This window comes from Salmo salar, chromosome ssa09 (assembly GCF_905237065.1).
Source record: "Salmo salar chromosome ssa09, Ssal_v3.1, whole genome shotgun sequence".
In the NCBI taxonomy this organism is placed as follows: domain Eukaryota; kingdom Metazoa; phylum Chordata; class Actinopteri; order Salmoniformes; family Salmonidae; genus Salmo; species Salmo salar.
In genome coordinates, this window is record NC_059450.1 from 114,151,599 (window position 1) to 114,178,818 (window position 27,220).

General features: G+C 46.7%; 1 protein-coding gene across 1 annotated transcript in view; it reads right to left on the reverse strand.

Annotated features, from left to right (window-relative positions):
• Positions 1-3,335: 3,335 nt before the first annotated feature.
• Positions 3,336-27,220, reverse strand: part of LOC106612477 (lysine (K)-specific methyltransferase 2A) — a 39,977-nt gene continuing 16,092 nt past the window's right edge. The window contains exons 11-35 of the mRNA XM_045687003.1: positions 26,663-26,809; positions 26,364-26,459; positions 26,001-26,121; positions 25,666-25,779; positions 25,128-25,312; positions 24,615-24,785; positions 24,135-24,245; positions 23,168-23,241; positions 20,766-20,977; positions 20,461-20,561; positions 20,196-20,333; positions 18,277-18,435; positions 17,851-17,968; positions 17,393-17,471; positions 17,150-17,310; positions 16,777-16,944; positions 12,101-16,673; positions 11,902-11,970; positions 11,591-11,811; positions 11,299-11,373; positions 10,946-11,120; positions 10,269-10,373; positions 9,958-10,041; positions 8,332-8,461; positions 3,336-7,994 (exon numbers count right to left, since the gene is read on the reverse strand). Of these exons, the coding sequence (XP_045542959.1) occupies positions 7,719-7,994; positions 8,332-8,461; positions 9,958-10,041; positions 10,269-10,373; positions 10,946-11,120; positions 11,299-11,373; positions 11,591-11,811; positions 11,902-11,970; positions 12,101-16,673; positions 16,777-16,944; positions 17,150-17,310; positions 17,393-17,471; positions 17,851-17,968; positions 18,277-18,435; positions 20,196-20,333; positions 20,461-20,561; positions 20,766-20,977; positions 23,168-23,241; positions 24,135-24,245; positions 24,615-24,785; positions 25,128-25,312; positions 25,666-25,779; positions 26,001-26,121; positions 26,364-26,459; positions 26,663-26,809 (7,863 nt within the window). The 3' untranslated portion in view covers positions 3,336-7,718. The remainder of the gene's footprint in view (positions 7,995-8,331; positions 8,462-9,957; positions 10,042-10,268; positions 10,374-10,945; positions 11,121-11,298; positions 11,374-11,590; positions 11,812-11,901; positions 11,971-12,100; positions 16,674-16,776; positions 16,945-17,149; positions 17,311-17,392; positions 17,472-17,850; positions 17,969-18,276; positions 18,436-20,195; positions 20,334-20,460; positions 20,562-20,765; positions 20,978-23,167; positions 23,242-24,134; positions 24,246-24,614; positions 24,786-25,127; positions 25,313-25,665; positions 25,780-26,000; positions 26,122-26,363; positions 26,460-26,662; positions 26,810-27,220) is intronic.

Genomic DNA, 27,220 nt, shown 5'->3' on the forward strand with positions numbered 1-27,220 from the left:
TTGAGGAGTTCCCCCCTTATTCTTCTCTGCAGATCCTCTCAAGCTCTGTCAGGTTGGATGGGGAGTGTCGCGGCACAGCTATTTTCAGGTGTCTCCAGAGATGTTCAAATCGGGTTCAAGTGCAGGCTCTGGCTGGGCCACAAGAAGATTGAGACTTGTCACAAAGCCACTCCTGTGTTGTCTTGGCTGTGTGCTTAGGGTTGTTGTCCTGTTGGAAGGTGAACCTTGGCCTTACGCTAGGCATTCAGGCCAAAGAGTTCCATCTTGGTTTCATCAGACCATAGAATCTTGTTTCTCATGGTCAGAATCCTTTAGGTGCCTTTTGGCAAACTCCAAGCGGGCTGTCATGTGCCTTTTACTGAGGAGTAGCTTCCATCTGGCCACTACCATAAAGGCCTGATTGGTGGAGTGCTGCAGAGATGGTTGCCCTTCTGGAATGTTCTTGCATCTCAACAGAGGAACTCTGGAGCTCTGTCAGGTGACCATCGGGTTCTTAGTCATCTCCCTGACCAAGGCCCTTCTCCCCTGATTGCTCAGTTTTGCTGGGTGGCCAGCTCTAGGAAGAGTCTTGGTGGTTCCAAACTTCTTCCACTTAAGAATGATGGAGGCCACTGTTTCTTGGGGACCTTCAACGCTGCAGACATTTTTTTTGTACCCTTCACCAGATCTGTGCCTTGACACAATCCTTTCTCTGAGCTCCACGGACAATTCCTTCGACATCATGGCTTGGTTTTTGCTCTGACATGCACTGTCAACAGTGGGACCTTATATAGACAGGTGTGTGCCTTTCCAAATCATGTCCAATCAACTGGATTGACCACAGGTGGACTCCAATCTAGCTGTAGAAACATCAAGGATGATGAATTGAAACAGGATGCACCTGAGCTCAATTTCAAGTCTCATTGCAAAGGGTCTGAATACTTATGTAAATAAGGTATTTCTGTTTTTCAAAAATGTCTAAAAACCTGTATTTGCTTTGTCATTACGGGGTATTTTGGGTAGATTTATATATTTAATCCATTTTAGAAGGCTGTAATGTAAAAAGATTTTGGAAAAAGGGGTCTGAAAACTTTGAATGCACTGCATGCCCCTACACCAAATATTCTTATGAATAAATATATACTGAACAAAAATATCAACGCAACATGTAAAGTGTTGGTCCCATGTTTCATGAGCTGAAATAAAAGATCACAGAAATGTTCCATATGCACAAAGTGAGCACTGCTCCTTTTCAGAAAAAAATATCTATCCACCTGGCAGGTGTGGCATATCAAGAAGCTGATTAAACAGCATAATCATTACACAGGTGCAGCTTGTGCTGGGGACAATAAAAGGCCACTCTAAAATATGTAGTTGTGTCACAACACAATGCCACAGATGTTTCAAGTTGAGGGAGCGTGCAATTGGCATGCTGACTGCAGGAATGTCCACCAGAGCAGTTGCCAGAGAATTTGTTAATTTCTTTACCATAAGCTGCCTTCCAACATTGCTTTAGAGGATTTGGCAGTACGTCCAACCAGCCACAGAACCGCAGACCACGTGTAAAAACGCCAGCCCAGGACCTCCACATCTGGCTTCTTCATCTTCCCCAGATGTCTGAGACCAGCCACCCGGACAGCTGATGAAACTGAGTTTGCACAACCAAAGAATTTCTGCACTAACTGTCAGAAACCATCTCAGGGTAGCTTATATGCATGCTTGTCATCCTGACCAGGGTCTTGACCTGACTGTAGTTTGGCTTCGTAACCGACTTCAGTGGGCAAATGCTCACCTTCAATGGTCACTTGCACGCTGGAGAAGTGTGATCTTCACAGATGAATCCCTGTTTCAACTGTACTGTGCAGATAGCAGACAGTGTGTGCGGCTGGCAGTTTGCTGATGTCAATGTTGTGAACAGAGTGCCCCATGGTGGCAGTGGGGTAGTGGTATCAGCAGGCATAAGCTACAGACAACACACACAATTACTTTTTAATCAATGGCATTTTAATGCACAGAGATACTGTGACGAGATCATGAAGCACGTTGTGTCATTCATCTTCTGCCATCACATTTCAACATGATAGTGCATGAGTGCATGTCCCCATGATCTGTACACAATTCCTGGAAGCTGAAAATGTCCCATTGGCCTGTGTACTCACCCGACAGTTCCCGCCAATTTCCAGCAACTTCGCACAGGTATTGAAGAGGACAACATTCCACAATCAACAGCCTGATCAACTCTATGCAAAAGAAAGTGTCAAGCTCTTGGAGCTGTTTCCCAAAACCATCCTTAAAGTTGCTCTTGAAAAAGCTTGTTATTTAACGACTGCCTCAGACAGCTAAGTGGGTCATTAGATGTTTTTTTCCCCCTACTGTGTCACTTTATACACAGATCTCCACTACACAGAATCAAGCTGTTTATCTGCCTCTGTGACCACCAATAACTTCGGAACGAAGTTACCTAGAAATAAAGTTGCCAATGTCTTTGCAAATTATCAAGCGAAAGTTGAAAAGATGCTTCAAATGAAAACCGAGATGACGGCATTAAAAAGTATACAAAACATTTTGAACAGCTGCTCTTTCCTTGACAGACTGACCAGGTGAAAACTGTCATCCCTTTGAGGTCACTTGTAAAATCCATTTCAGTGTAGATGAAGGGGAGGAGACAGATTAAAGAAGGATTTTTAAACTTGAGACATGGGCAAGACAAAAATATTTAAGCCTTTGAACAGGGTATGGTAGGTGGCAGACACACCGGTTTGTGTCAAGAACTGCAACGCTGCTGGGTTTTTCCACACTAGAGTGTCCCCATGTGTCATTTACAGTCTATCACCCAAAGGCCATCCAGCCAACATGACAACTGTGGGAACCATTGGAGGCTTTTCTGAGGGAAAAAGGGGGTGGTGCAATATTAGGAAGATATTTTAATCAAATTTCATCTCCAGTCAATAGTTTTATTTTGTAGGCTACGCTGTCTAAATATTTCTCATGTTGTGTAACGGGCGCAATAAGGTGCCAAATCAATGCAATTTAGTGCATCATTATAGAGCAAGTATTAGAATAAGCCGCCTCAAGGTGATCTCTAGAAGCGGATCCGTCAGTGTTGTAGAATAATTATAATGTTAAAGGTTAAGATTTGAATGGAGAAATCTGATCAGAGAGCAGCGCCGTCTTTCTTTCACACCCTGAGTATTGACACATGCGCCAACCAACGCACTTACGGAACACTCTTCCTGCGTGGTGTTTTGGGAAACGCACGTTACATCTTCGGCTGTTGTAGGAACAATGCATCTTTATAAAAAATAAAACAAATCTAGGCTGACAGAACAAGTAAAAGAAAAGGAGAGAGCCTGAAGAAAGAGTAAACGAGACATGTTTATTATTTAAACTATCACTTAAATAAAAAAAGTGCATAGAAAATAAACATGATTAGAAACTTTTCTTTTTACAGTTATGTACAATTTTGTTTCCTAATTATACATTCAACCTTAAGTAGTTTGTGGTTTACTCATGTGGTTCAACTTTCCTTCATTTCTGTGACACATGAGAGAAAACTGATGTACAACTAACAGGGAAAAAATATCATTATTCTCATGGAGTTCAGGAGGAAGTGTTAATAAGACAAAGGTATATTCAAGGCATAGGAAGAGAGCCGTTTAACCATTTCTAAGTCCTACCGCCAACTCCCCTTGATGCCACGTCTCATCTCAGGCTGATAAGTTCTATACACAAGGAACAATTATAAAATTACAAATACAGTTGAGTATTTTTACCCCCCCCCCCCCAACTTCTTTCAAGCAGGTTCCAGCAACTACCTTGACCTGTAAATAAATTCATGGACGTTCCAATACACAAAATAAATAAATAAAACTTATTTTCATCATCACCTTCTATAAAATAGCACATAAGTACAACCAAAGCTTCTGAAGAGGGGTGGTGAGGGAGACATGGAAGAGGGTAAAATAACATTTTGGTGGGATTTGTTTTTTCCTGATCTCCACAAACTCAATCATACCACAATCAAGTAGGTAGTCTAAAATCCCTGTTAAAAATGTACAAAGAATAAAAACATTCACTACAACAATCAAAAACACAAAATAAAATGGCTGACCTCAAGAAGTTCGGAACCACTTTATACATCATTACATAAATACTGTTTATTTTTCGAGAAGAAGAAAGAAAACCGCAAAGCTCCCGCCAAAAGGAACATACACAGGAAACCTGGTACTGGATATCAATATACAAAAATGTACGTTAGTTATTCTAAACTGATACTGTAACCCAAAACCATTAGAGTACATTGAACACTGCTATTAACCATTATAAACCTGCTGTTTGCTACTGTAACTAAGTTTGTCTGTCCATTCTGTATATTGTATAGATACTGAAGTACATGTTACTATTTCGATATAGATATATCTATCATAATTACAAGTGAAGGACAAGGGCCACTGGTGTGGCATGGTATTATGAAGTCCAAGAAACAACAGAGTCTGCCATTTAAAAACACTTGACTAATGGGTTGTTCTAAAAACATCTGACACTTCACTGCTTTGGATCTGGAGAGGAGTCAGAGCCTTTGGGATTAGTAAAAGGATTACCAAAGCCATCTTTGAAGTCTGTTAGTTTATTCAGTGTGACCTTTCGATGTTAATTTAGAACGCTGTCCCTCAATCATTTTCCCTCTGAAATGAAACAAACAACTGTGCTGTGAGGTCATCTTTCAGTCTGGTCTTTGTGGGGTTTTTTAACTAAAAAACAAAAATAGTTTCAGAAATCACCATAATTCAGTTTTGTATATACATTCATTAAAGACACAGCAGCAGAATTCAGCATGACCCTGTGCCTCACCCTAAGGCTAGCCAGGATAGGAGGACAGCGAGAGCTGAACCAAAACTGTATCCCTGAATTAGCTGGCAAAACCCAGGCTGCAAGGAGGTGGAGGAGAGTGTTCACTGTTGGCCTCCAGAGTGGTCCCTGCACTCTGAACGTCCCTAATACACTTGGGGGAAGGTCGAGCAGAAGTGCACTTTGCTGGGGGCCACAATTCCTAAGGGAGCTTAAACAGTATCTGTGCTTGTGGTTTTTAAACATAGGAACCCATTGGGTTTACAAGGAGTAGAAAGTTGTTTCCCCATGTTAAGTCAGTGCCTCTGTCACAGTTGAAGTGCAATGTTTTGGCTAAGTTATTGTTTCACTTCAGAGCCTGGGCAGGGTAAGGGTTGGAGAGATTCTGTGACGGCCTTACAAGATAAAGTCAGAGTAGGAGGAAAAATGGATTGCAAAACCAAAAATATAACAAATAAAGTGACTGGCCTGAAGTGGCTCACTATAGGACAACTGGAGCCAGAGTTGCACAAAGCAGCAATTTGGTGAGCTTTGTTTGAGGTATGCAAGGAAATACATGCCTGTCATCAACGTAGCCACTTTTTGTACACTGATATCCCACCAAAACTGGGACTATTACTGTCAATTTACGAGTCAGAGTTCTCTAAACGAAGCATGCTCAGTTACAACAAAGGAAAAGCGAGAGATCAAGCGAGCGGACAAACTCCTACATAGGTTGCAATGTGGTCAATGGTAACGCTTAGCCTCCTCTAACCTTTCCTAACTTAAAATCAGCTTCTACCGAGCTTCTAAAAAAGCTTCCCATGTGTAGCCGGTCTCATGTAAATGCCATAAAACAAATGCTGTACTTTGAGGGAGTCGAGCAGAAACATGAAACATTGACAGTATTAATATGAAGGCAACACTGACAGAACGAAACCATGGAGGTACAATCCATGGGGATCCTTGGTGCACTGATGTGGCTATAGGTGTTAACTGTGTTTTATGTCCTTACAGTTAGCAGATTTTGGAGCGTGTTTGATCCCGAAAGGGAGACGTTGAAATTTGTAGAGAATTTTTTTTTTTTAAAGCTGAAAGTGAACGAATTACGCAGTGAGCAGCCACAAGTCTGAATGGACTGGCTGGAGCCTCCGCGTAGTGTGGAATTAAGGCTGGAAAAAGGAGGAGTTCAGACAGCTATTATAATAGACCAGCACTCAAATGGACTCCCTCAAGTGCATATAATAATGCCATGCTGCTAACAGGCAGTCATTAGAAAAGTCCTTGATTAACAGATTGGCAAATAGAGCTACTGGTGGACTGAGCTCAGCAGGGAGCGACAGCTTCAGTCTTTGGAATCCAAAAAGAAACATTCAGGCTACAAATAAAATTAAAACGCCAACGGAAAAAAACAGCTTGGAGAAAGGCAGCTCAATAAAAATAGAGCACAAGCGTTAGTGTTTGTAAACCTCTTTCCTACAAAAATGGCAATAAAATAAATACGATTTCTTAAAAATATAAATACAATTTCATAACATTAAGTGCTATTCACTAGTGAGTGCTTTTTAGTCGTTTGTATAGAAAAATATACATATTATTTACATTCTCAAAGCAAGCGTGACATTTTTCTGCCCATAAAAAAAAAGGGACAGAAGAGACAAGACTTCGTTTGACACAAATAAAAAGACAATTCCTTTGCAACAGTAATTCGTGAAATAGGCCATAATAAGAATAACTTCGATCTTAAAATGGGATTAAAGGGAAATCAGATTTTTTTTTGGGGGGGGGGTGTGACATTTGGTTCTCATTGCTGTAATTCCGGACTCTGTTCTAACCTAATTTCAAAAGACAATGTGTGCATACCTGCGATACAAATCGATGGCTCTGCCTTTATCATTTTCCTATACAAAACCAACAAATACATTTACTAAAGCAAAAAAAACTAAATAAAAGTTCACCCCTCAGCTGTCAGTCCACCAGAATCTCAGCGTAGCTTGCTAGTCACGGTCATGACTTTATCCAATGACCACCGACCGACTTCGACAACGTCTCTACAAGTACACTCGAGGTTATCATTAATTATCAATAACAATATAACACTTGAAAAGAAATCATCTACAGGCTTCTTTCTAGCGCTTTGACTACAGCTCCCTCTAGTGTTTCTCTTCCTAACACATCTTGCGACTTGTTGCTCTGGACAGGCATAGGAACTATTTACAGTGGCTGAATACACAGCGTAGCAGCCCCAAGCAATTCTTTATGATATCGCGAGATACTCCGAAGGCTGCACAGGATGCACATTCCGACAGGCAGATGTGTATAAACAGATGAGGCCAAGAGAAAAGCGTCGTCTGATCAGTTCTAATACGTCCTCGTTCTTTTTCTAAAATGCAGAGAAAATTCCCTTCCACAAATTGCACTTTGGTGTTTAAAATGGAACTTACAAGGTGGAAATTATTATTGTGTTTAACATAATCAATGGACTCTATGCTCACACAGAATTGAGATATAATCTAGAAAAATAAATGTGAGGCGATGTTAAAATTCAGAATGAAAAGGGCAATTTGTGTATCATTCAGAGACAGAAAACATTAAAACATTGCTAATCTTACAGTCACCATTTCCTTTGACTTCCCAGAGTCTGAAACCATCCGATCCAAAAGTAAAACAACCAAAGAGGCACAACAATAAGTTGTTCCCTTTCAAAAATGTCCCTCCCCAAAACAGAGACCTGCTCTCGTATCAAACTTAACCCGGTCCGTAGCTCACCTTTCTTCCCAAGCCTTACAGCAACAAGGGAGCGCAGTACTGGAAGCATCATTCTGCACTCTAAGACCTGGCAGTGCATGGATGGCTTTGTGCTAGTCGAGGGGACCGCTAACACCACTCCCATCACATATCAGAGTGGGGGGCTAGTTGAGGAACTTCCGGCACCTCTTGGTTCCGCAGTTGCATGGAAGCTTATTGCCCGGCTCCTCGATGGGAAACTTGTAGTCGTAGGTGAGCTCCTCGCCGCGGTAGATTTTGCGTGTTGCGAAGATGACGATGTGCTTCTGCCCATCCACATTGATGACACGTGAGTAGCAATTGGGCTCGCACGAGTGGTTGATGAAGCGGGCGGCGTTGCCGTGCACGGTGGCATCCACCACTTCATAGTCGTCGATGCGGAACATGTAACAGCCAACACCCTGTAGAGGAAGGGACAAGAAGAGAAGAGGGTGAGAAGCTATTGGATGAGGATTGCAGTCAACAAAATCCATTATCAAATGACTGAAGATCCTGACTGGTTAATAGGGTGGTGTTGACACATGAAAACCACGTTCAGCAGGGCCCAGCATTCAGATACAAATACCTTACGTAGAACAAACATGACTGACAAGTAGAATGAGGACTCACGCAAGATTTATTCATGACATTTCTATCTGCAACATTCCACAACATTTGTCTATTGAACGTGGCCCTGTACAGACTCAAAACGAATGAGCAGAGGACTGTGTTCCATTGAGGCCAGGCCACTCTTCTCACCTTGCCGTCATAGTACTTCTCCCGTTTGTCGGTGAGGACAGAGCGGATGACGTTGCCCGAGTACTCGATCACCATCTCCCCCACGTCGATGCTCCTCTTGCAGAACAGACCTCGGCCGTGTATGGCTGACCTGTGAGGGGAGGACACAGGGGCTCAGTGACCACTGGTTCACCAAAGGGTTTCACCTTTTAACCCCACTCTCTGGAACAAGCTATAGCAAAGCTACAGTAGTAGTTCATTTTCTTGTTAACTTCTTATAGATGAGGGGCAGTATTGAGTAGCTTGGATGAATAAGATGCCCAGAGTAAACTGCCTGCTACTCAGGCCCAGAAGCTAAGATATGCATATTATTAGTAGATCTGGATAGAAAACACTCTGAAGTTTCTAAAACTGTTTGAATGATGTCTGTGAGTATAACAGAACTCATATGGCAGGCAAAAACCTGAGAAAAAAATCCAACCCGGAAGTGGGAAATCTGGGGTTTGTAGTTTTTCCAAGTCCTGGCCTATCCAATATAGAGCGTCTGTGGGGTCATATTGCACTTCCTAAGGCTTCCACTAGATGTCAACAGTCTTTAGAACGTTGTTTGAGGCGTCTACTGTGAAGTGGGGGAGAATAAGAGCTGATTGAGTGAGAGGTCTGCCAGCAGGGCATGAGCTTCAGACATGCGTGCGCCCGTGAGAGGTAGCTGAGTTCCATTGCATTTCTAAAGACAAAGGAATTCTCCGGTTGAAACCTTATTGCAGATTTATGATAAATCCTAAAGACTGATTCTATACATCGTTTGACATGTTTCTACGAACTGTAATGGAATTTTTTGAGTTTGTCTGGCCTGCGCGTCGTGAATTTGGATTTGTGAACTGAAGGCGCGAACAAAAAGGAGGTATTTGGACATAAAGGATGGACTTTAACGAACAAAAACATTTGTGGAACTGGGATTCCCGGGAGTGCATTCTGATGAAGATCAAAGGTAAGTGAATATTTATAATGCCATTTCTGACTTCTGTTGACTCCAACATGGCGGATATATGTATGGCTTGTTTTTGTGTCTGAGCGCCGTACTCAGATTATTGCATGGTGTGCTTTGTCGGTAAAGCTTTTTTGAAATCTGACACAGCGGTTGCATTAAGGAGAAGTTTATCCAAAGTTCCATGCATAACACTTGTATTTTCATCAACATTTATGAGTATTTCTGTAAATTGATGTGGCTCTCTGCAAAAATCACCGGATGTTTTGGAAGCAAAACATACTGAACGTAACACGCCAATGTAAACAAAGGTAAGGCATATATTATATCGCCATTTCTGACTTTCGTGTCGCAACTCCCTGGTTGAAAATGATTTGTTACGCATGCGTGTGCTGGACGCTGTCCTCAGATAATCGCATGGTTTGCTTTCGCCGTAAAGCCTTTTTGAAATCTGACACGGCGGCTAGATTAACAACAAGTTAAGCTTTATTTTGATGTATTGCACTTGTGATTTCATGAAAGTTAAATATTTATAGTAATTTAATTTGAATTTCATTGTCTGCAATTTCACCGGATGCTGGCCAGATGGGACGCTAGCGTCCCAATGATCTGCAAGAAGTTAAATATCTTAAACGTTACGTAGCCAGCGTTTTCCTAACCTGTAGACCCCCACCGCCTCCTTGGATGTTCTCTTCAGGTGTCGGAACCTCATGGGCATGGGGAGGTCCATGCTGGTGGGCCGGCTGAAAAACAACAGTAGCACAGTGTGTTAAAGTTCCAATGAAGGAAGGATTATCTGCTACCACCAAGAAGCTCCGACAGGTGGATACAGGGATGTTGATCAGAAAACCAAGAACACTACAAGTCCACTGTAATGATGAGATGGAGGATAGAGAGATAGTCCTCCTGATTTTCAGAAGTAAAAATAAACTAAAAAACAGGAATTGTGTAACAGGGCGGCGTGACTTACCGAGCAGACTTGAGCTGCACCTCCTCATCCTCCTCGTGGGGGTTGTACTCGGGAGGCTGGCGGTGCTTGGAGGCCAGGAAGTTGAACATGTCAAACACAGACCTCCTGTGGCAAGGCAAACAGATGCAGCAGACACACAGGTCAGATGACACAGGCAAATACAACTCAATGATGCAGACTCTCTAAACCCTAGGAAGGACCTCACCCAAATAGTGACTTGAGATTTGGTAACAGGTATACACAGTTATCAGCTCCAAAACATCAGTTAAAAGAGCCAGTGTAGAAATGGCTCACAACATTTTCATTGCTGAAGTAGAATGCATAGATCACGTATAGACCTGGATTTCTTCAACAACAAAAGGAAAGCTAAGAGGCAGGGGCCCAGTTAAATTTTTTTTAGAAATGCATCCTTCCTGAAGTAATTACTAATCAGACATGATTCATCAAGTGAACGTAATGTCTCCGCCACATGGTCTTCACCTGTCCAGTCATGACTCAGTGATTACTTTAAGGAATGATACACATGAGGCTGGTCCAGGCAGGAGAAGGGACCTCTTGTTATAATAAAGATAAAGAATAACTGTATATTTGTCTGGATACCAATCCAACCTTACACTTTAAGTATTGGAAGAGGGCTGTGTGCGACTTTGCTATCCATCTTTTGGGAGTGTCTGTACCTGTGGTTGAGCTCAGCGCGGGCCGAGCCATGGGGGTTGATCGGGGGCTCGTCGGCCTCCTCGGGCTTGTGGAAGCGAAAGCGGTAGTTGCGACAGTGCCTGGAACCATACAGCTGCTCCAGCAGGAACACCACAGCATCGTGGAGGACCCCCAGCATCCGCAGGCCGTTCACTCCTGAGAGAGAAGAAAAAATAAAGAAAAAGATAAGATCGAGAGAAAGAAAGAGAACACAAAAGGAAGGAGTGGAGGATTAAAGGAGAAAAAAGAAAAGTCAGTGATGAGTCACCATTTCATTCCTCAAAAGTTATTGAACCTGCATAAACAAAATAAAATCTGATAAAAGGCACTTTACCTTCAAAGGAGAGCTCTTTGAGTCTGGCGTTGGAGCGGGCCTCCTGGACTTTATCTGTCAGGGACTTCCAGGCCTCTGTGGGACAGAGGGAGAAGACAATACATGTCAGCTTAGTGTCTCATCTCTGTGTTAGTATTAAAGTACACAGTTTACTTCATCTGTATGAGGATTTTGAAATAAGAGATTTTCACTGTTACACATTCACTTCAATAACTTTAGCGCCATTTTCTGCCATCGAGTGTCATAACCACGCTACATGGAAACAGAACAAGAAGATCAGGACTGCGTATACCTTCGATACTCTCGCAGCGGATCTGGAAGCCGTCGTCGCTGCAGATCTCAAAGATGAGTCCCTTCTTGGGCTTGCTGTCCATAGAAGAGTCCCTGCAGCTACCCTCCTGGTCAGGGGTGGCCACCAGTAGAGAATCAGCAGTGGTCTTGCTTTTCTCCTCAGGGAACTCACTGGTTTTACTGGTTAGAGCAGGAGGTTCACCAGAATTGGCAAAATAAACACTGCAAATAAAATACATTTTGAAATGAATCTCATTATCCATTGACATTAATAGTATTGAATGGAAGGGGTGACAAGCTTGCATTACTCACTTTTTGCTGGTGCCCCTCTCTCTGGGCTTGCCTGTGTCCATGGGCTCGGGAGAGACTGGCTCTCTAGACCTGCAGTGGTAGAGGGAATTCAAATATGGATAAGCAGCAGGTGGCAACTGGTATGATAATGCATACTTTGTGAAAAAAGTACAGTCCTCGTTAATTATTTCATGAGTTATCAGTTATGTGAGAATCTTACCCAGGAGCGGAGGTGGGCCGGTCTCCCTGCATCTCCCGAGGAGGCTCTGCCAGCCAACCCCTGTGTTTTTTCCCACTGGCCTTGTCTGGACTCTGCCTTGTCCGCTTGGCTTTCTGCTTGCCTTTCCCCGAGCATGTGGATGCCGTTACTGCAGCGCTACACTTCAGCTCTTGTTTCTGCTCTGAGGAGGACCTGGATTTAGGCATGGTGTGTGAGCTTTGAGAGCTGGAACTCTGGGAGAGCACTCCGACCAGGTGTCCCTTGATGGAATCCTGTTGGACCGGGCTGGGGGCCGAAGCCACAGGTTGTTCACTGGCATTTGGCGGGTGCTGCTGCCGCTGCAAAGCGCCGCTCTCCGGGTCCACCTGCTGGCTGACAGACATGCTGATGGTCTGATGGGAGGGAAGCACGCAGATGCTGCTGGCAATGGAGGTCTGGGCGGGGCTGCACAGCTGGGACATCAGAGGAGCTCCAGACTGGAGCAGCATCTGCTGCTCCGGAAGGCCCAGGTTGTGTGGGCTGGCTTTGAAGAGAAGGCTGCTGATGGGTCCTGTGATTTCGGTGGAGCTGAGAGAGACAGAGCCTGGTGTGATGAGGCCTCCGGGCCCACTGGGCTGAGCCATGGACACCATGTTCAGCACTGCTGACTGGTTGGGGTTGAGCCCTGAGACGGTGCAGGGCAGCAGGTGGGTGGAGGAAGCGTGGCCCAGGATGCCAGGCTGTCCACTGGGAAGAGGCATCCTCTGCTGGATGGGCTCAAAGTACATGACTCCCGATTTGTGTCTCTTGATAATGTTGGGGACTTTGCGGTGAGAAGTGGTGGCGGCCGTGGTCAGGGTGCTCAGCTCGGACTGGGCCATCTGTGCCGAGGACAGGTTGATCAGAGTCATGTTGGGTCTCACCTCAGACGGGCCCAGGGTGGGCTGGCTCCTGGAGCGGGCCAGTTTTTTGGTCTTCCGCGGCTGGAGACGGGAGATGGGTCGCTTCTTGCCGTGTCCAGATGTCAGCACAGCCGAGGACGTGGAGATGGAGGCACTGGACACGATGGTCACGTTGGGGGCCAGGTCATGCCTCCGTCCGGCCTCAGTCACCAGAATCTGGGGCTCGTGGGAGGGCACCCCGATCAGGAGGCCGGAGGTGGTGCTGGGAATGCCAGGCTGGAAGCCCGTCTGGGTGGTGCCGGTGAAAGTATGGATCTGAGAGTGATGGGGCATGGTGCCCAACACTTTACCCCCAGCAGGAAATATGGGCTGGGAGGTGGTTATCCCGGTGGTGAGCCCTGTGGTTAGAGTCATGGTATCCATCACTCCTGTTGCGCTGACCGATGGGGTGATCTGGATCTTCTGAGTGACACCATTGGGGAGAGTCTGTAGGACATAGAGGGGCTGCAGATGCTGGTTGACCACTATGAGTTTTTCTGGGCCTGGTTTTAAATGAGAGGTGGTCTGGACAGCCGTGCTGGCCACATGGGAGGGTCCGGGGCTGACTGAAGATGGAGCAGGGATGTACTTCTGTCCCTGGAGAGGCAAGGTGGGCGAGCTGGGTAGGACTGGGGTCCCAGAACTCCTGGTCAGATCCTGGTTACCTGCTTCTACAACTTCGCCCAGGGAGGGACTGGTGATGTGCTCGAACTGCTCCGGGGTCATATGACCTTCTCTTACCTGAGATTCTCGGCTACCTCCACTTCCTTCCTGCTGGCTCTCAGGGGACACGCCGGCCCCTCCTCTCTGCTGCTTGTCCATGCCGCCTTTCTCTGCAATTGTCTCGTCCGAGGCTGCCAGGGACAGCATGGTGCACTCTGGGCCCTCTGAGATCAGGCCACCGTGGTTCTGGCTGTTGACCGTGGGGCTGCGAGTGGTCAGGACAGAGAGGTCAGAGGGCAGCTCCAGGGGTAGACCGTACGACTCTTCCACCGAGATGGATGTGCTTGCCCCGCTCTCCACGGGCTCAGCGCTGGCCAGCGGCTGGGGGAAGTCCTCAAAGAGGATGTCTTTGCGGCGGTTGACGCCCACCCCATAACCCCCGTCCAGGGAGAGGAGCTCGGAGGAGGCGGCCTCAGGCTGCTGCCCCAGGGCCTGCATGGAGGGCGTGTTGAGGACAAACTCCATGATGTCCGAGGGCAGGATGTTGCCGCAGTCGTCGCTGTTGTTGTTGTCCGAGTCCGACTTAAGCAGGTCAGTGTTAAGTGAGAGCTGGGCCTCCAGGGGGTCCTGTCCCTGGGAAGACTTCACCCCGCCCAGAGGGAGGGAGTTGTCCTTCTGGCTCTTCCTCCCTTCTCGGATGTTGTTGCTGCTGCTGCTGCTACCACCGCTGCTACCACCCCCTCCACTGCTGTTGTCTGCCTCCTTCCCAGAGTCGTGCTCCAGCTTCTCCGCGTGCCTCTCTCTGCCCTTCCTCTTACCCGTGGTCTTGTGGGAAGAAGTCGCCGCGGTGGCCGTGGTGGTGGTGGTGTTTGTGCTTGCGCTGGCGTCGCTCTCTGAGCTGTCATCAACACCGTCCAGCTGGCCGATCTGCTGGTGGCCCAGGAGGCTCCGGGTGGGAACTCCCTCATCCACAGCAGCAACGACCCTCTCCTCCTCCGCCTCATCCTTCCGGAAGCGCTGCAGCTGCAAGCCCCTCCCCAGGCACTGGCCCATCCCCTCGATTGAGGGCATCACAGGGCCGGGGTTGATGATGGTGCGGGTGAAGTTGTAATAGTACGGATCCTTGTTGGAACACTGGTTGAATCCCCCTTCCTCTTCTTCTCCGCTGTCCCCCGAGGAGGAGGTACTCCTATCGTCCGCCCCGTCCACCTGGCCTTCGGCCGAGCGCCTGCTGCCTCCGGCCTTCTTCTTCCCAGGCCCGTCCCCACTGCTGCTGTAGAAGGGGATATCCTGCTCTCCATAGGAGCGCACTCCGTAGAAAGGCGTCAGGCCGAAGAACATGTTGGAGCGGGCTCTGGCGCTGCGCCTCGGATAACGCCGCTTGGTTGAACCCGAGCAGTCGCTGTCATCTTCATGATGTTTATCCCGGTCACCGCCTTCCTCCTCCAGCAGGGCATGGTCATCCCTGTCGCTGGTCCCCTCGTCCTCGGTGCAGTGAGCCAGGAGGCGCTTCTCCTCGCAGTCCTCAGGGTGCAGTGCCGGGCTGTTCGACTCAGAGCGCTCTGAGCGTGCTGACGGTGAGAAGAGCGTGGAGCAGGAAGACTTACGGTGGGGGGGTCCCTCCTGGCCTGCGGGACAGATGGAGGCGGTGATGCAGGAGTCAGAGGAAGAACTCACGGTGTTGGTCCCATTAGGGTCGGTCTTTAGCGGCGTCAGGGACGCCTTGACTATAGCCCGCTTCTTGTCTCTAGCAGCGGCGATGTCGTTGGCTGTTATTCTTGCTTGAACCTGCGAAGCCCTGATGCTTCTCTCTGAGGCTAACCTGGGCTGCTTTATGGCCTCTAGGCTGCAGCTGTTCTTCTCAGGGCTCAAAAATCTCTCCCTGCTCTTTGCAGATCGCCCTCTTCCTTGATTCTCCAGCTTTTCCACCTCCTGCTTGCCAATGGCTTTGGTGATGTTGCCGAGGGTCACAGCCTTGCTGTTGCTGTTCTGAGAAGTTGAGGTTGGAGCATTAGTGGTTCCACCAGTCTCTTTAGCATTGTTGGGGTTCTTGTTGCTGTTCTGAGAAGTCTTCTCCCGCTCTTTAGATGCCTCTCTGCTGTCAATGTTTTGGACTTTGGAGTGCTCGTCTTTGGTGGTGGGGGCCGCGTGACAGGAGGGGACAGCCGGGGTGGCTTGGGAGCTCCGTTTGACGGCGTCCTCCTCGGCCATGGCCTCTGAAGACCACAGGGGATTCATGGCGGCGGCAGGGGCTTTTCCCGACAGATAATCCTGGGATTTCTTCCCGCCGCTTTTGTGGAACGGAGGCTGGGGAGACCCCAATTTTCCAGCATCTTTAGAAGCTGTCGCCAAGGTAACACCTCCTTCCTTGGCCAGGTTACTACTACCACCACCTTTGTCCTTGGACAGGGTCGTGGTGAAGCGGTGGCGGGAGAGGAGCGTGACGCCAGCAGACAAGTCTGGGTCCTTCCCATCCTGCTTCCCCTTCCCTGCTTGGGAGTTGCTGCTGCTCGCCCTTTGGTGCCCTGTCAAGACACCTGTACCTGGTGGTGGGGAGGCCTGGCTCGCTCCTGTCATCTCTGGGGCCATTGGGGAAAGTTTGGGGTTCTCACCCACAGCCTGCTTGCCAGGCTCACTTTCTTTCCCACCGTCTGTCTTCATCTCAGAAATGCTGTGGTGGTGTCTGCTGTGTTGACCTCCAGGGCTGAGTGAACTAGTGTCGCGGCCCTGCGTTCGGACGCCACTGGCAGGTGGCTTCCCCTTCTCCCTCAGACCCAGGTCTCTGGAGGAGGAGAGGGGAAGGGGTGGGGCGGAAGAGAAGAGCCGAGCCAATTGGTTCATAGCGGCCTGTGAAGAGGAGACTACCTTCTGTCTGGGCTGGGGGGAGAGGGAGGAGGTGCTGTGGCGACGGGAGCCGATGCTCCTCAGGCCGGAACTCAGAAGGGGGTCCCCCACCGTCACAATCTCATGGGCAGACTGGGAGGTACCATCTGCAAAACAACATGGACACAAACATTTTTTACCATACTGCATGTCTCCACATGTGAATGGTAGATGACAGTTTGAGGCAAATGGGTTAAAGAGTGAAGATACCTGGAGATGGAAGTGGTCTGGAGCCAGGGGAGCGCTGGCACGGGGGGTAGCTGGGGTGCCTGTTCCGTTTGTAAACTTTAGGAGGATTGGGGCTGGAGGGCAGCAGGGACAGGCGGTCGGAGGGCTTCAGGGAGTCAAACGGCTCGGGCACTGGAGACAGGACTTTTTCTGTCAATGAAAAGTTGAATGCAACCAATTCTTCAGAAAACTGCATTGTTGAGGAAGAGCTTGCAAGTAAGCATTTACTATTTATACCTGCTGTACCCGTGACAAATAACCGTAATCAATGCGATTACATGCCGGCTACATACTAGACCAAATGCAGTGCAGGGTAAATTTGAATAATTAATAATGCAGTGATTCTGCCTCACACCTGAGATGGGAGTTAAAGGGCTGTGGGAGATGGTGCGGTTCTCCTCTGGAAGAGCACTCTTTAGGTCAGGCTCCACCACAGTGGGACGACACACCAGGATCCTGCAAGTGTAGACACAGCGCTTCCGGGCATCTAGAGTGCTCCAGTACACCCTGGAACACCTGTGGTGACAGAAACAAACCAATGAATCAGTCATGTTGCATTGACTCTTTCACATAAGACGTGCGCACTGTGTGTACTTACTGGTAGCCGACAGGGAAGAGTTTGCGCTCACAATCCGAGAGCTCAGTCAGTATTCCAAGGCAATCGATTGTCATGGAGCCTGTGATGGAAGAAAGTTAGAGTTAAAACCCTTAATCCAAGGAGGGTATTCAGAAACATGTTTGTTGGGCCAGCTAGTGTCTCAAAACTCCACGGAGACCCCTGGCCGTTTCACTACTTTGGGAAAGCCCTGAACTAGCACACCTGATTCACCTAATTCAAGGGCTTGATGATCAGTTGACCATTTGAATCCGGGTCGCCGACACAGAATAAGCAGAGCCATATATATAATGCGCATCCCTAATGGCACCCTATATAGTACACTACTTTTGAGGGCCCTGGTCAAAAGTAATGCCCTAAATAGGAAATAGGGTGCGTTTGGGACTCGACCATAGAGATCTCTAAATATGGCTGTGAGGGGGTAATATGAACATACACACCTATCATCATGTGGATGTTCTCCGGCTGAAGGCCGGTGAGGAACTTCCGCCGCAAGCTTATCCCCTCCAGGTCTACCAGGATCCTCCGTGTGACCTCGAAGCCAGACTCGGACACCACCTGGGCAAGGAAGTCATGCATTTCAAACAAAGTACCTACAAATGCACCCTTCTCCTCACTGTGACCTCAGTTTGACCCAAGCAGGAATATGGTTTCTATAGATAACGGCTGGGCTAAATGCATGCATGTTGTTTTACCAGTAAACCAGAGCGTAAAAAACAAAAACACATTGACATAATAAAAATGAATGGGGAGTTTCTGTAAAATTGTCATCTTATGTTCTAGATGTGTGTTGGTGTGTGATGCTGCAGGTGGGTAAGGGAGGTGGGCTGGAGAAGATAAGGAAGGAGTTCTCCTTTGCATCTCACCTCTCCTTTGATGAGGTCCCGGTGGCGCTGGCAGTAGACCTTCTTGTCCTCCAGGAAGACACAGTGGCGCTGCCGGGCACACATGAAGTGGTAGTTTCTGGTGCAGGAGGTCAGGCAGCAGCCCACTGTGGCGCCGGGACGCTGGCAGTTCTCGCAGCGCTGCCGAGAGGAAAACAAATGTCACAGGACACTGCCATTAGAAGACAGATCAACAACAGCGACAAGGTCATTTTAGTAATAATAAATATACTATCACTGTCTATTTTTAGCAAGAAGGCATGCATAATAAAATGTGATGCATTAGGATCCCCATTAGCAACAGCTAGTCTTACTGGGGTCCGACATAACGAAGACAGACAAAATACTTTACAACTTACATACATTTAAAATCATTAACATGTAGTGTGCGCGACCATCTATCAGTTCCACATACAAGTCAGTACATACAGACAACAAATAGGTCACATGGGGGAGAGGCGTTGTGCCGTGAAACCAGGTTTGCTGTTCACTTGCACTATATAAGATGGTACGTTTCCTTGAATTTGTTCTGGACCTGGGGACTGTGAAAAGACCCCTGGTGGCATGTCTAGTGGGGTAAGTGTGTGTGCGCGCGTCAGTGCCGTGAGTATGTTGACTACGCAATTTCTCTTATAAAAAAACACAAGTAAAGCAGTCAGTCTTTCCTCACAGGAAACATACATGACCAAAAGTATGTAGATACCCGTTCGTTGAACATCTCATTCCAAAATCATGGGCATTAATATAGAGTTGGTCCCCTCTTTGCAGCTTTAACAGCCCCCACTCTTCTGAGAAGGCTTTCCAATAGATGTTGGAACGCTGCTGAGGGCACTTGCTTCCATTCAGCCACAAGAGCATTAGTGACGTTTGGCGATTAGACCTGGCTCGTAGTCGGCGTTCCAATTCATCCCAAAAGTGTTTGATGGGGTTTAGGTCAGGGCTTTGTGCAGGCCAGTCAAGTTCTTCCACAACACTCTCCAAACCATATCTGTATAGACCTTGTTTTGTGCACAGGGGCATTGTCATGCTTTAACAGTAAAGGGCTTTCACCAAACTGTTGCCACAAAGTTGGAAGCACAGAATATTCTACAATGTCATTGCATGCTGTAGCGTTAAGATTTCCCTTCACTGGAACTAAAGGGCCTAGCCCAAACCATGAAAAACAGGCCCAGACCCTTATTCCTCCTTCTCCAAACTTTACAGTTGGCACTATACATTCAGGCAGGTAGCGTTCTCCTGACATCTGTCAAACCCAGATATGTTCCCGAGAACGCGTTTCTACTGCTCCAGAGTGCAATGGCGGCGAGCTTCACACCACTCCAGCTGACTCTTGGCATTGCGCATGGTGATCTTAGGCTTGTGTGAGGCTGCTCGGCCAGGGAAACCCCTTTCATGACGCTCCCGACAAAGTTATTGTGCCGACGTTGCTTCCAGAGGCAGTTTGGAACTCAGTAGTGAGTGTTGCAACTGTCAGGATTCTTACACGCTATCCGCTTTAGCGGTCCCGTTTTGTGAGCTTGTTATGGCCTACCACTTCACAGCTGAGCCGTTGTTGCTCCTAGACATTATCACTTCACAATAACATCACTTACAGTTGACCGGAGCAGCTCTAGCAGGGCTGAAATTTGATGAATTGACTTGCTGGAAAGGTGGCATCCTACGACAGTGCCACGTTGAAAGTCACTGAGCACTTCAGTAAGGCCATTCTACTGCCAATGTTTGTCTATGGAGATTGCAATGGCTGCGTGCTCGATTTTATTCACCTGTCAGCAATGGGTGCGGCTAAAATAGCCGAATCCACTAATTTGAATGCGTTTCCACACACGAAATTAATATACACTATATATACACAAAAGAATATACATCTAGTAAGAATATGTATTTAGGATCATAAGTCTTACCAACTGTTTCCCTCGGATCACGGCCATGTGGACGTTTTTCAGAGAGCCATCGTCATCCTCAAACACCTCGGCTGACCACAGGGCACAGTTCACATGGGTCCACTCGTTCTGCCCAATGTACAGCAGCCTGCCGCCCTCCTGAAACCAGACACACAGCAGACGCAAAAAGAACTTAGAAAACACAAAGATATATTTCAGTAACAGGGAATACGATCAAGAGCTGTACCACAACTAATAGCGACTGTTTAGCACAACGTTTACTTACGTTGATGTTATCATCTCCGTACTTGAGACACAGCACACACTGGCGGTTGTCGCTGACGCCAGGGGGTGGGAGCAGCTCAGGACTGTCTTCACGGCTCAGGTCTGAGAGAGAAATACAAGAATGTCACGAACACATCAGCGTCATTTCCTGCAACTGAAATGGTATCAGAAAGTGTATCAATTGCATACTTAGTGTAGGTATGTATCCCAAATGGCACCATATTCCCTATATAGGGAATAGTGCACTACTATGGTCCCGAGGCGTTGCCCTAGGTGTTGCCCTTTAGTTGTGTTGAGCAGACTCACCATGGAGCATAGGGAGTGGTGGAGGAAGTAGAGGTCTGGGCGGAGGGGGAGAGGTGGGGGAGTCTGGCTCTACGTGGGTCTTGGAGCAAGGGGCCGGGATGATCTTCTTCCTGAGGGGCTGCTCGGCACGGGCAATCTCTTCGCGCTCCTGCCACTGGGCATAGTTGTGGTCCAGGGAGGGGGGCAGCACGGCATTGGGGAGGAGGCCACTGCTGCAAGACAAGTATAGACTCAGACCTTGTTTGAATTCATCCTTCCTGCCGTCCACCCTTGCTGTTAACATTGGATTGGTGAAAGCAGGTTTTCTACTGCTTTGATTTCACCAATTATGTCCATTTAGATCAGTGAACACAGTAAGAATATTTGAACAGGGTCCAACACAGATTGATTGCAATAATTGCACAGGTCACACACACACACACACAACCTGTTATACCCCAAGTAACTGTACCCCAAAGCAGTGAATTCGGTAAATATTCAAGAGCATAAACGATGCAAAATGTAAACCCATTTCCAAAGCGCACCGTTTACCATCTTCTGAACGACTGACTAATTGGGTTAACAACTTTAATGAGCCAAAACACAAAAAAGTACAGTAGGCACATAACGGAGCCCATCAGATATTTATGAAGTAGGTTCCATTTATTAACTATGGACTCTAATTGAACAATTATTTGTTTGTTTACAACTGTACAATTTTTGCTCCCCATATATAAAAACCACGAGACTGCCAGAAAGATCTGAACGCAAGATGGTCATTTTGATGACTCACATCGTGAGCCTACTGTAGTCTACTGTACCATGTAAGCTGGTGCACACAAGTTGTACTTCATGTTTTAGTGTGGAAAACATCTGTGAGGATTTTTCTACAATATCCACAACATATTGACATAATTACAAGCAAAGAATAAAATCACATTTTATCAATTACATGTGGAAAAACATATTTGAGTCAGGCCAGCAGCAGATGAAACAGAAAGTGAATTTTCACATGGCCAAAGCATTGCATTTCGGTTTAGCCCACCATCCACACACGGAAACAGTTTCGGCCCCAACTACTGGGCTCAATACAGAAACAATGACCTCCACTGCGACCAAAACTATTCGTTTCCCATAGGCTTGTACTATCTATATTATGACATCACCAGCAGTTAGCTACCAACAGCTGGCAGATGTGTTAATTGGTTATTTTAGTGTTAAATCAGTGATATTTAGATGGAAGACATGAGCTAAATGCGGTAGCTTTACAGCTAGCATAGATGTTGTAAACTAGCTCTTTCCCTTACCCGGTGAAACCTTGAATAATGCTTTGTCTCTGCTGGCTGTAACACTTTATAAACCACGTTGGTAGCGACAGCATCCACTTTGAAAAGCAATGTTTCGCTGAAGCCCCCCCTTCCATTGTTGATAGCCATGGAGGTTCTCAATGATGAAATGTGCCCCTCAGATGGACGAGTAGATGCCCAATTAGCCCGCCTTATTCTTCCAAATGTATCCCACTTTTTAAGAAGTGTTTCATTCGCGTGGCCATAGAGGCATACCCACATTTGCATAGCAAGTGTTGCTACACCCTGCTACCACACAAAGCTTGGCCATCTTGAATACAAATGCAATTGCTAACTAGCCCCATATTAGTAGGCAACAATTCTTTTTTTTACCCACGAGTATATAAAGGGTAAGCATGGATTTTTATTTCCTCACTGTAACGCTGACCGTGGTACGTTGTGGGAATATTTCTGAAGTTTAAGCTGATTTGGAATTTTTTTTAAAAATAAATCAACTTTTAGAACAATATTACAGCATTATAAAAAAAGGATTTAAGAGTTTTCCCATTTGGGAATGTTTTCTTGGGATGTTCCAAGTTACTATATGCGTTTCTGGCATTGAGAAATAGCCGCTACTTGAGCTTTAAATATTTAAATTAACAAATGGCGGTTGAACAGAGGGACAAAAATGGCGCGGCGAAAACCGTTGGGCGACCGCAGAGGAGTGTTCAAAGCTCATATATCAAAAAGGGACATGGGGTGGCCCCTTTCTCACAATGGAAAATGGGAGCATGCACAATGCATGAGCTAAAGAAAGATGATAGTCAGGCACTGGGGAGCAAGAGGAGAGCAGAACATACAGATGGGCTCCTCAGGTCAGTCAGTGTCATTTGTTTGCACAGATGCTCCCGTGCCTTGTAGGCCCCCCCATGTATCAGAGAGTAAGTTGAAAAGGTAAGTTCACTTAAGTGGGATTAAAACCTTATGGTATGGGCAAATAAGAAGCCATATCGATTCATCAAATCTACTGTTACACATCGAGTTAGTAATTTCAGTATGAATCAATGCGACAGGCAGTATGTGTACCGATCTATTTGTCTTGTGTAATCTCATTGATATGTGGCTGTTCACACTCACTTGGTGGAGAATTTGTGCGTTTCCCAGAATCTGGACTCCTTGACTTTGAACCAAGGGAACACGCGCTCCATTTGCTGCAACAGAGACAGGGGGAAAATAGATGTTAAAGGCCCAGTGCAGTGAAAAACCAGATTATCCTGTGTTTTATATACATTTCCACACTATGACGTTGGAATAATACTGTGAAAGTTAAGCTAATGTCCTTTTAGTGTAAGAGCTATTTGAAAAGACCACCTTAAAATGTAAGCCTGTTTTGGTGGGATGGAGTTTTGGCCTTCCATGGTGACATCACCATGCAGTAAATTAGTTAATAGACCAATAAGAAAGAGTTCCAAACCTCTCTGCCAATAACAGCTCGTTTTCAGTTTCCCCACTCAGACAGTCATAGCAAAATTTATGCTTGAGAAATTGCTCTTTGCTAATAACCTATTGTTGACCATCTTAATTGAAAACATAGTACGGTACTTTATTGTTACACAGAAATTTGATATTGCGATAAAAACAGCTGCATTGGTCCTTTAAAAGGTTCAGTCTGAGACCTGGGCATTTGTTCAATAGTTCAAGAATGAATATAACTTATGTCAAGAGCTTAGCACCACTGTCTTACCGTAACCCAAAATCACTCAAATGGCAACAAAAAGAAAACAATGTATAGCTTCAAAAAATATGTTTATAACCATCATGCAAATTGTGTGTAATGTCAGTGCATCCACAGCAGTGTCTATTAAATGGAGAATGGTTACATCTCACCTGTCGTTGGGCTGAAACTGACTGAGGACTGGCTTTAACAGCTATAGCTGCATCCCAAATTGCATCTTGCACAGAGCCCTATGGCTCCTGGTCAAAAGTATTACCCTACCATTCAGGAAGCAGCCTGTGTCTACCAGCGGAGTCAATCAGGGTGAATACTACTACTACTGAAGCTGAGCAAGTTCTCCGTAGGCTAATTCCTGTAGGCTCTCCTCACCCGGATAAAGAAGGACTTGACCATGCTATTGGCTTTCCTGTTCTCCGGCTGCCCGCCGTCTGAGTTGATGGCCGTCTGGATGATCTTCACTATGTCATCACTGAACTCAAGCTGAAAGAAAGGCGAGAGAAAACACCGCAGAGTGAGTGACACACTGCCTTCTATCTCATACCTTACCCTCTCCATCCCTCTCTCTCTGAGAGTGAACTGCGTTTGAACTCTGAGCGAAGAGAGTTCCCCAGAGCTGAGCTTTCATGCCCCTACTCGGGTGTCTGTGGATGATGTGGCTGTGTATTCATACACACACAGCTAGTGTTATCACGCAATGCTGGGCGGCTGCTGATAGGATGAAAGAATTGAAATGGACTGAGACTACACAGTTTGAAAATATCAAAGCTTTCGCAGTGGGAAGTTGATTGAATGTGTTTCGAAGGTGAAAGGTTGTGAGATTACACAAGTGGGACATGATTTTAGACTCACCACAGACTTGTAGCGCCCCGCATCCAACTTCTTCTCCACCGACTCCAGGTCGAGGGGGGAGTCATTGGGGGGCGCGACCTCGGTCAGGACTGGGGGGTCTGGCCCCTCGGGGGAGCGTCGGGTGGGTAAACTCTCCGTCTCAGGGTTCAACTCAGGCGGCTTCATCACAGCCTAACGAGAGATGGAGATCAGGGGGGTTACATCTGTTCATTTGCTCTCCTTACACTTCAGACATACAAACAAAACGGGTATAATCTGTAGGGCCAGGTGTTTTTCATGTGACAAAACGGGTATAATCTGTAGGGCCAGGTGTTTTTCATGTGACAAAACAGCACAAACTCTAGGCCCTAGTTATAGCTGACATTCCAGGGGCAAGAGTTTTTCCTGACCCCGTCACATGAGCAGGAAAAACTTGGCCAACAGCCAGAGCTTTAAGTCTACCCCAACTTGGTCAGGAAGAACCCCTGGCCCTAAACATGCAACACAATATCCCCTTCTCACAGATATCCCCACCTGTCTGTAGCGGAGCAGGTGTGTGGAGGTGCGGGAGTTGAGCAGCGCGGTGAGGACCTGGCGCACCAAGCCCTGTAGCTCCTTCTCCAGGGCCGTCCTCCACTCGGCCGGCAGACGCTTCGTACAGTTGGTGCAGGTGTAGGCCACGCTCTCTGGCAGCTTGGACAGCAACTCGTACATCTCGTCTAGTAGTGGGAGACAAGGGAGTAGAGAGGGAGGTTGACTTTTTACACTCATTTATCGGTTTGGTTATCGGTCGATTCTCCGTATCAAAAAGTGTTGACAACAGGTCCATGCGAAGTAATTGACTATGGAAAGACATTTTACAAGTGTTTTTAGGTATATCAACAGAAGTTGAAATTGATAAACACACTTAAATATATTACTCCTAAGTTGTGAACATACAGCAGCCAAAAGAAAGAATGGTGCCGAGTTCAAATCTGTATCGCTTCATAACAGGAGGTGTTGAGAAACAGACTGACTGAAAGTTGGCATTGTTTCCAGTGAGTAGAGTTGTGAAACAAGAGCGCCCGCTAACCTGTGAGGTTCTCACACTTGGAGTGGACCCAGTGGTCGCACCTCCCACACTGCATCATCTTGCTGTCGTAGTCATCGTCATCATAGCACTTATCGCAAAGGGGGCAGAAGTTACCTAGAAAACACAAGTCATCATGTCATAGAAAGCTACTACACACACACACTCTCTTTTCATAGTACTGAGGAGACAGATGCAAAGGGTCTTGTTCATTACGGACCAACAAAAAACTGACAAACCAGAAGAGGCTACCCAGACTTTGCCAACAAGAAACATGTGTGCCCTTAACTTTTTATTTATATATAAAATGTTCATTTATAGTCCTGCTTGTGACTTACCTTTAGCAAAGAGTTTGGCACAGTCATGACATAGGGAGAAGTCATGTGACCACTGGGCATCCCAGGCCTTCCCAGGTTTTGTGGCCCCACAACTCTTACAGCGAACACACTTGGTGCAGATCTGGACACAACAAGGGCACAGAGGAGCGACAATTCATGACAAATGAATTCATGGTTAAACAAAAGGCAGTCGATACACAATAAACGTTACGTCTCCAGGGGGCAGTTACACCGTCTAAACCTTACCCTAAACTTAACTAATTTTGATCCCGACGCCTAGCCTTAACCTTTGGGTCGACTGGCCCCCCGCCCCAAAAAAATACATTTTACTGCTTGGATGAGGAAGGATGGCGTGATGCATACCCAGACCCGTTTCTTCTTGGTGGGTCTGGTGGGATGGTTGGGTCCCAGGCACTCAGGGTGATAGCTGTTTCGGCACTTCTCACACTCCAGAAGTTGCTGCTTGGGGAAGAAGAGGTGGAGAGAAGCAAGTTAGCAACCTAATTACCCTGGCCTAAAACGTAAATCTTTCTCTACCTCTTGGTGGAAGACATTGAATAGAGCCAGACATAACAGGGATAGTGATAAACCAAATACGTATTCTCAAACCCCTAATAGCCTTTGTTACTCAGACTCAAATCGTTCGAAAGGGAGAGCCTTACTTTCGTCTTCTGGTGCTGGAGGCCACAGGTATGGCAGAAGCGACAGCTGCGGCAACACCAGTTCTCCCACTGCTCCTCCAGAGGGCGCTCAGTCTCCCCCAAGCAGAAGAGATGGAAGGGCTCGCAGCACACCTGGCAGAAGACAAACTGGAGGAGGAGAGGAGAGTCAATGCAGCACAGTCAGTATGGTTAATAAAATGGGTACTGAAGTGGGATATGTAGTTATAAAAAGGTATTAGACATACCGACAGTATGATTTTAAATACCCTCACGGGGGCTGCAGGGGTGCGTGCTACACCACGGGTTCTAACTATAAATTAACTAAGACGTGCCAAATAAATTATACCCAGCTCAGTGCTCTAGCTATGCATTTAGTTTGCTAACTTGCTAGTTAAGTGGCTCGATCAAGCTTCTTGGTTACAGCGGAGACGATCAATCCCCTCCTGGATTAAGGTCCATGTTGCCTAAATTGCTTTGGTAATACTGTATACCCCAGTATGAAAATCGGTATACCGTCCATCCCTAGTCGTAGCCTTTGATATGTCATATGTTGAATGC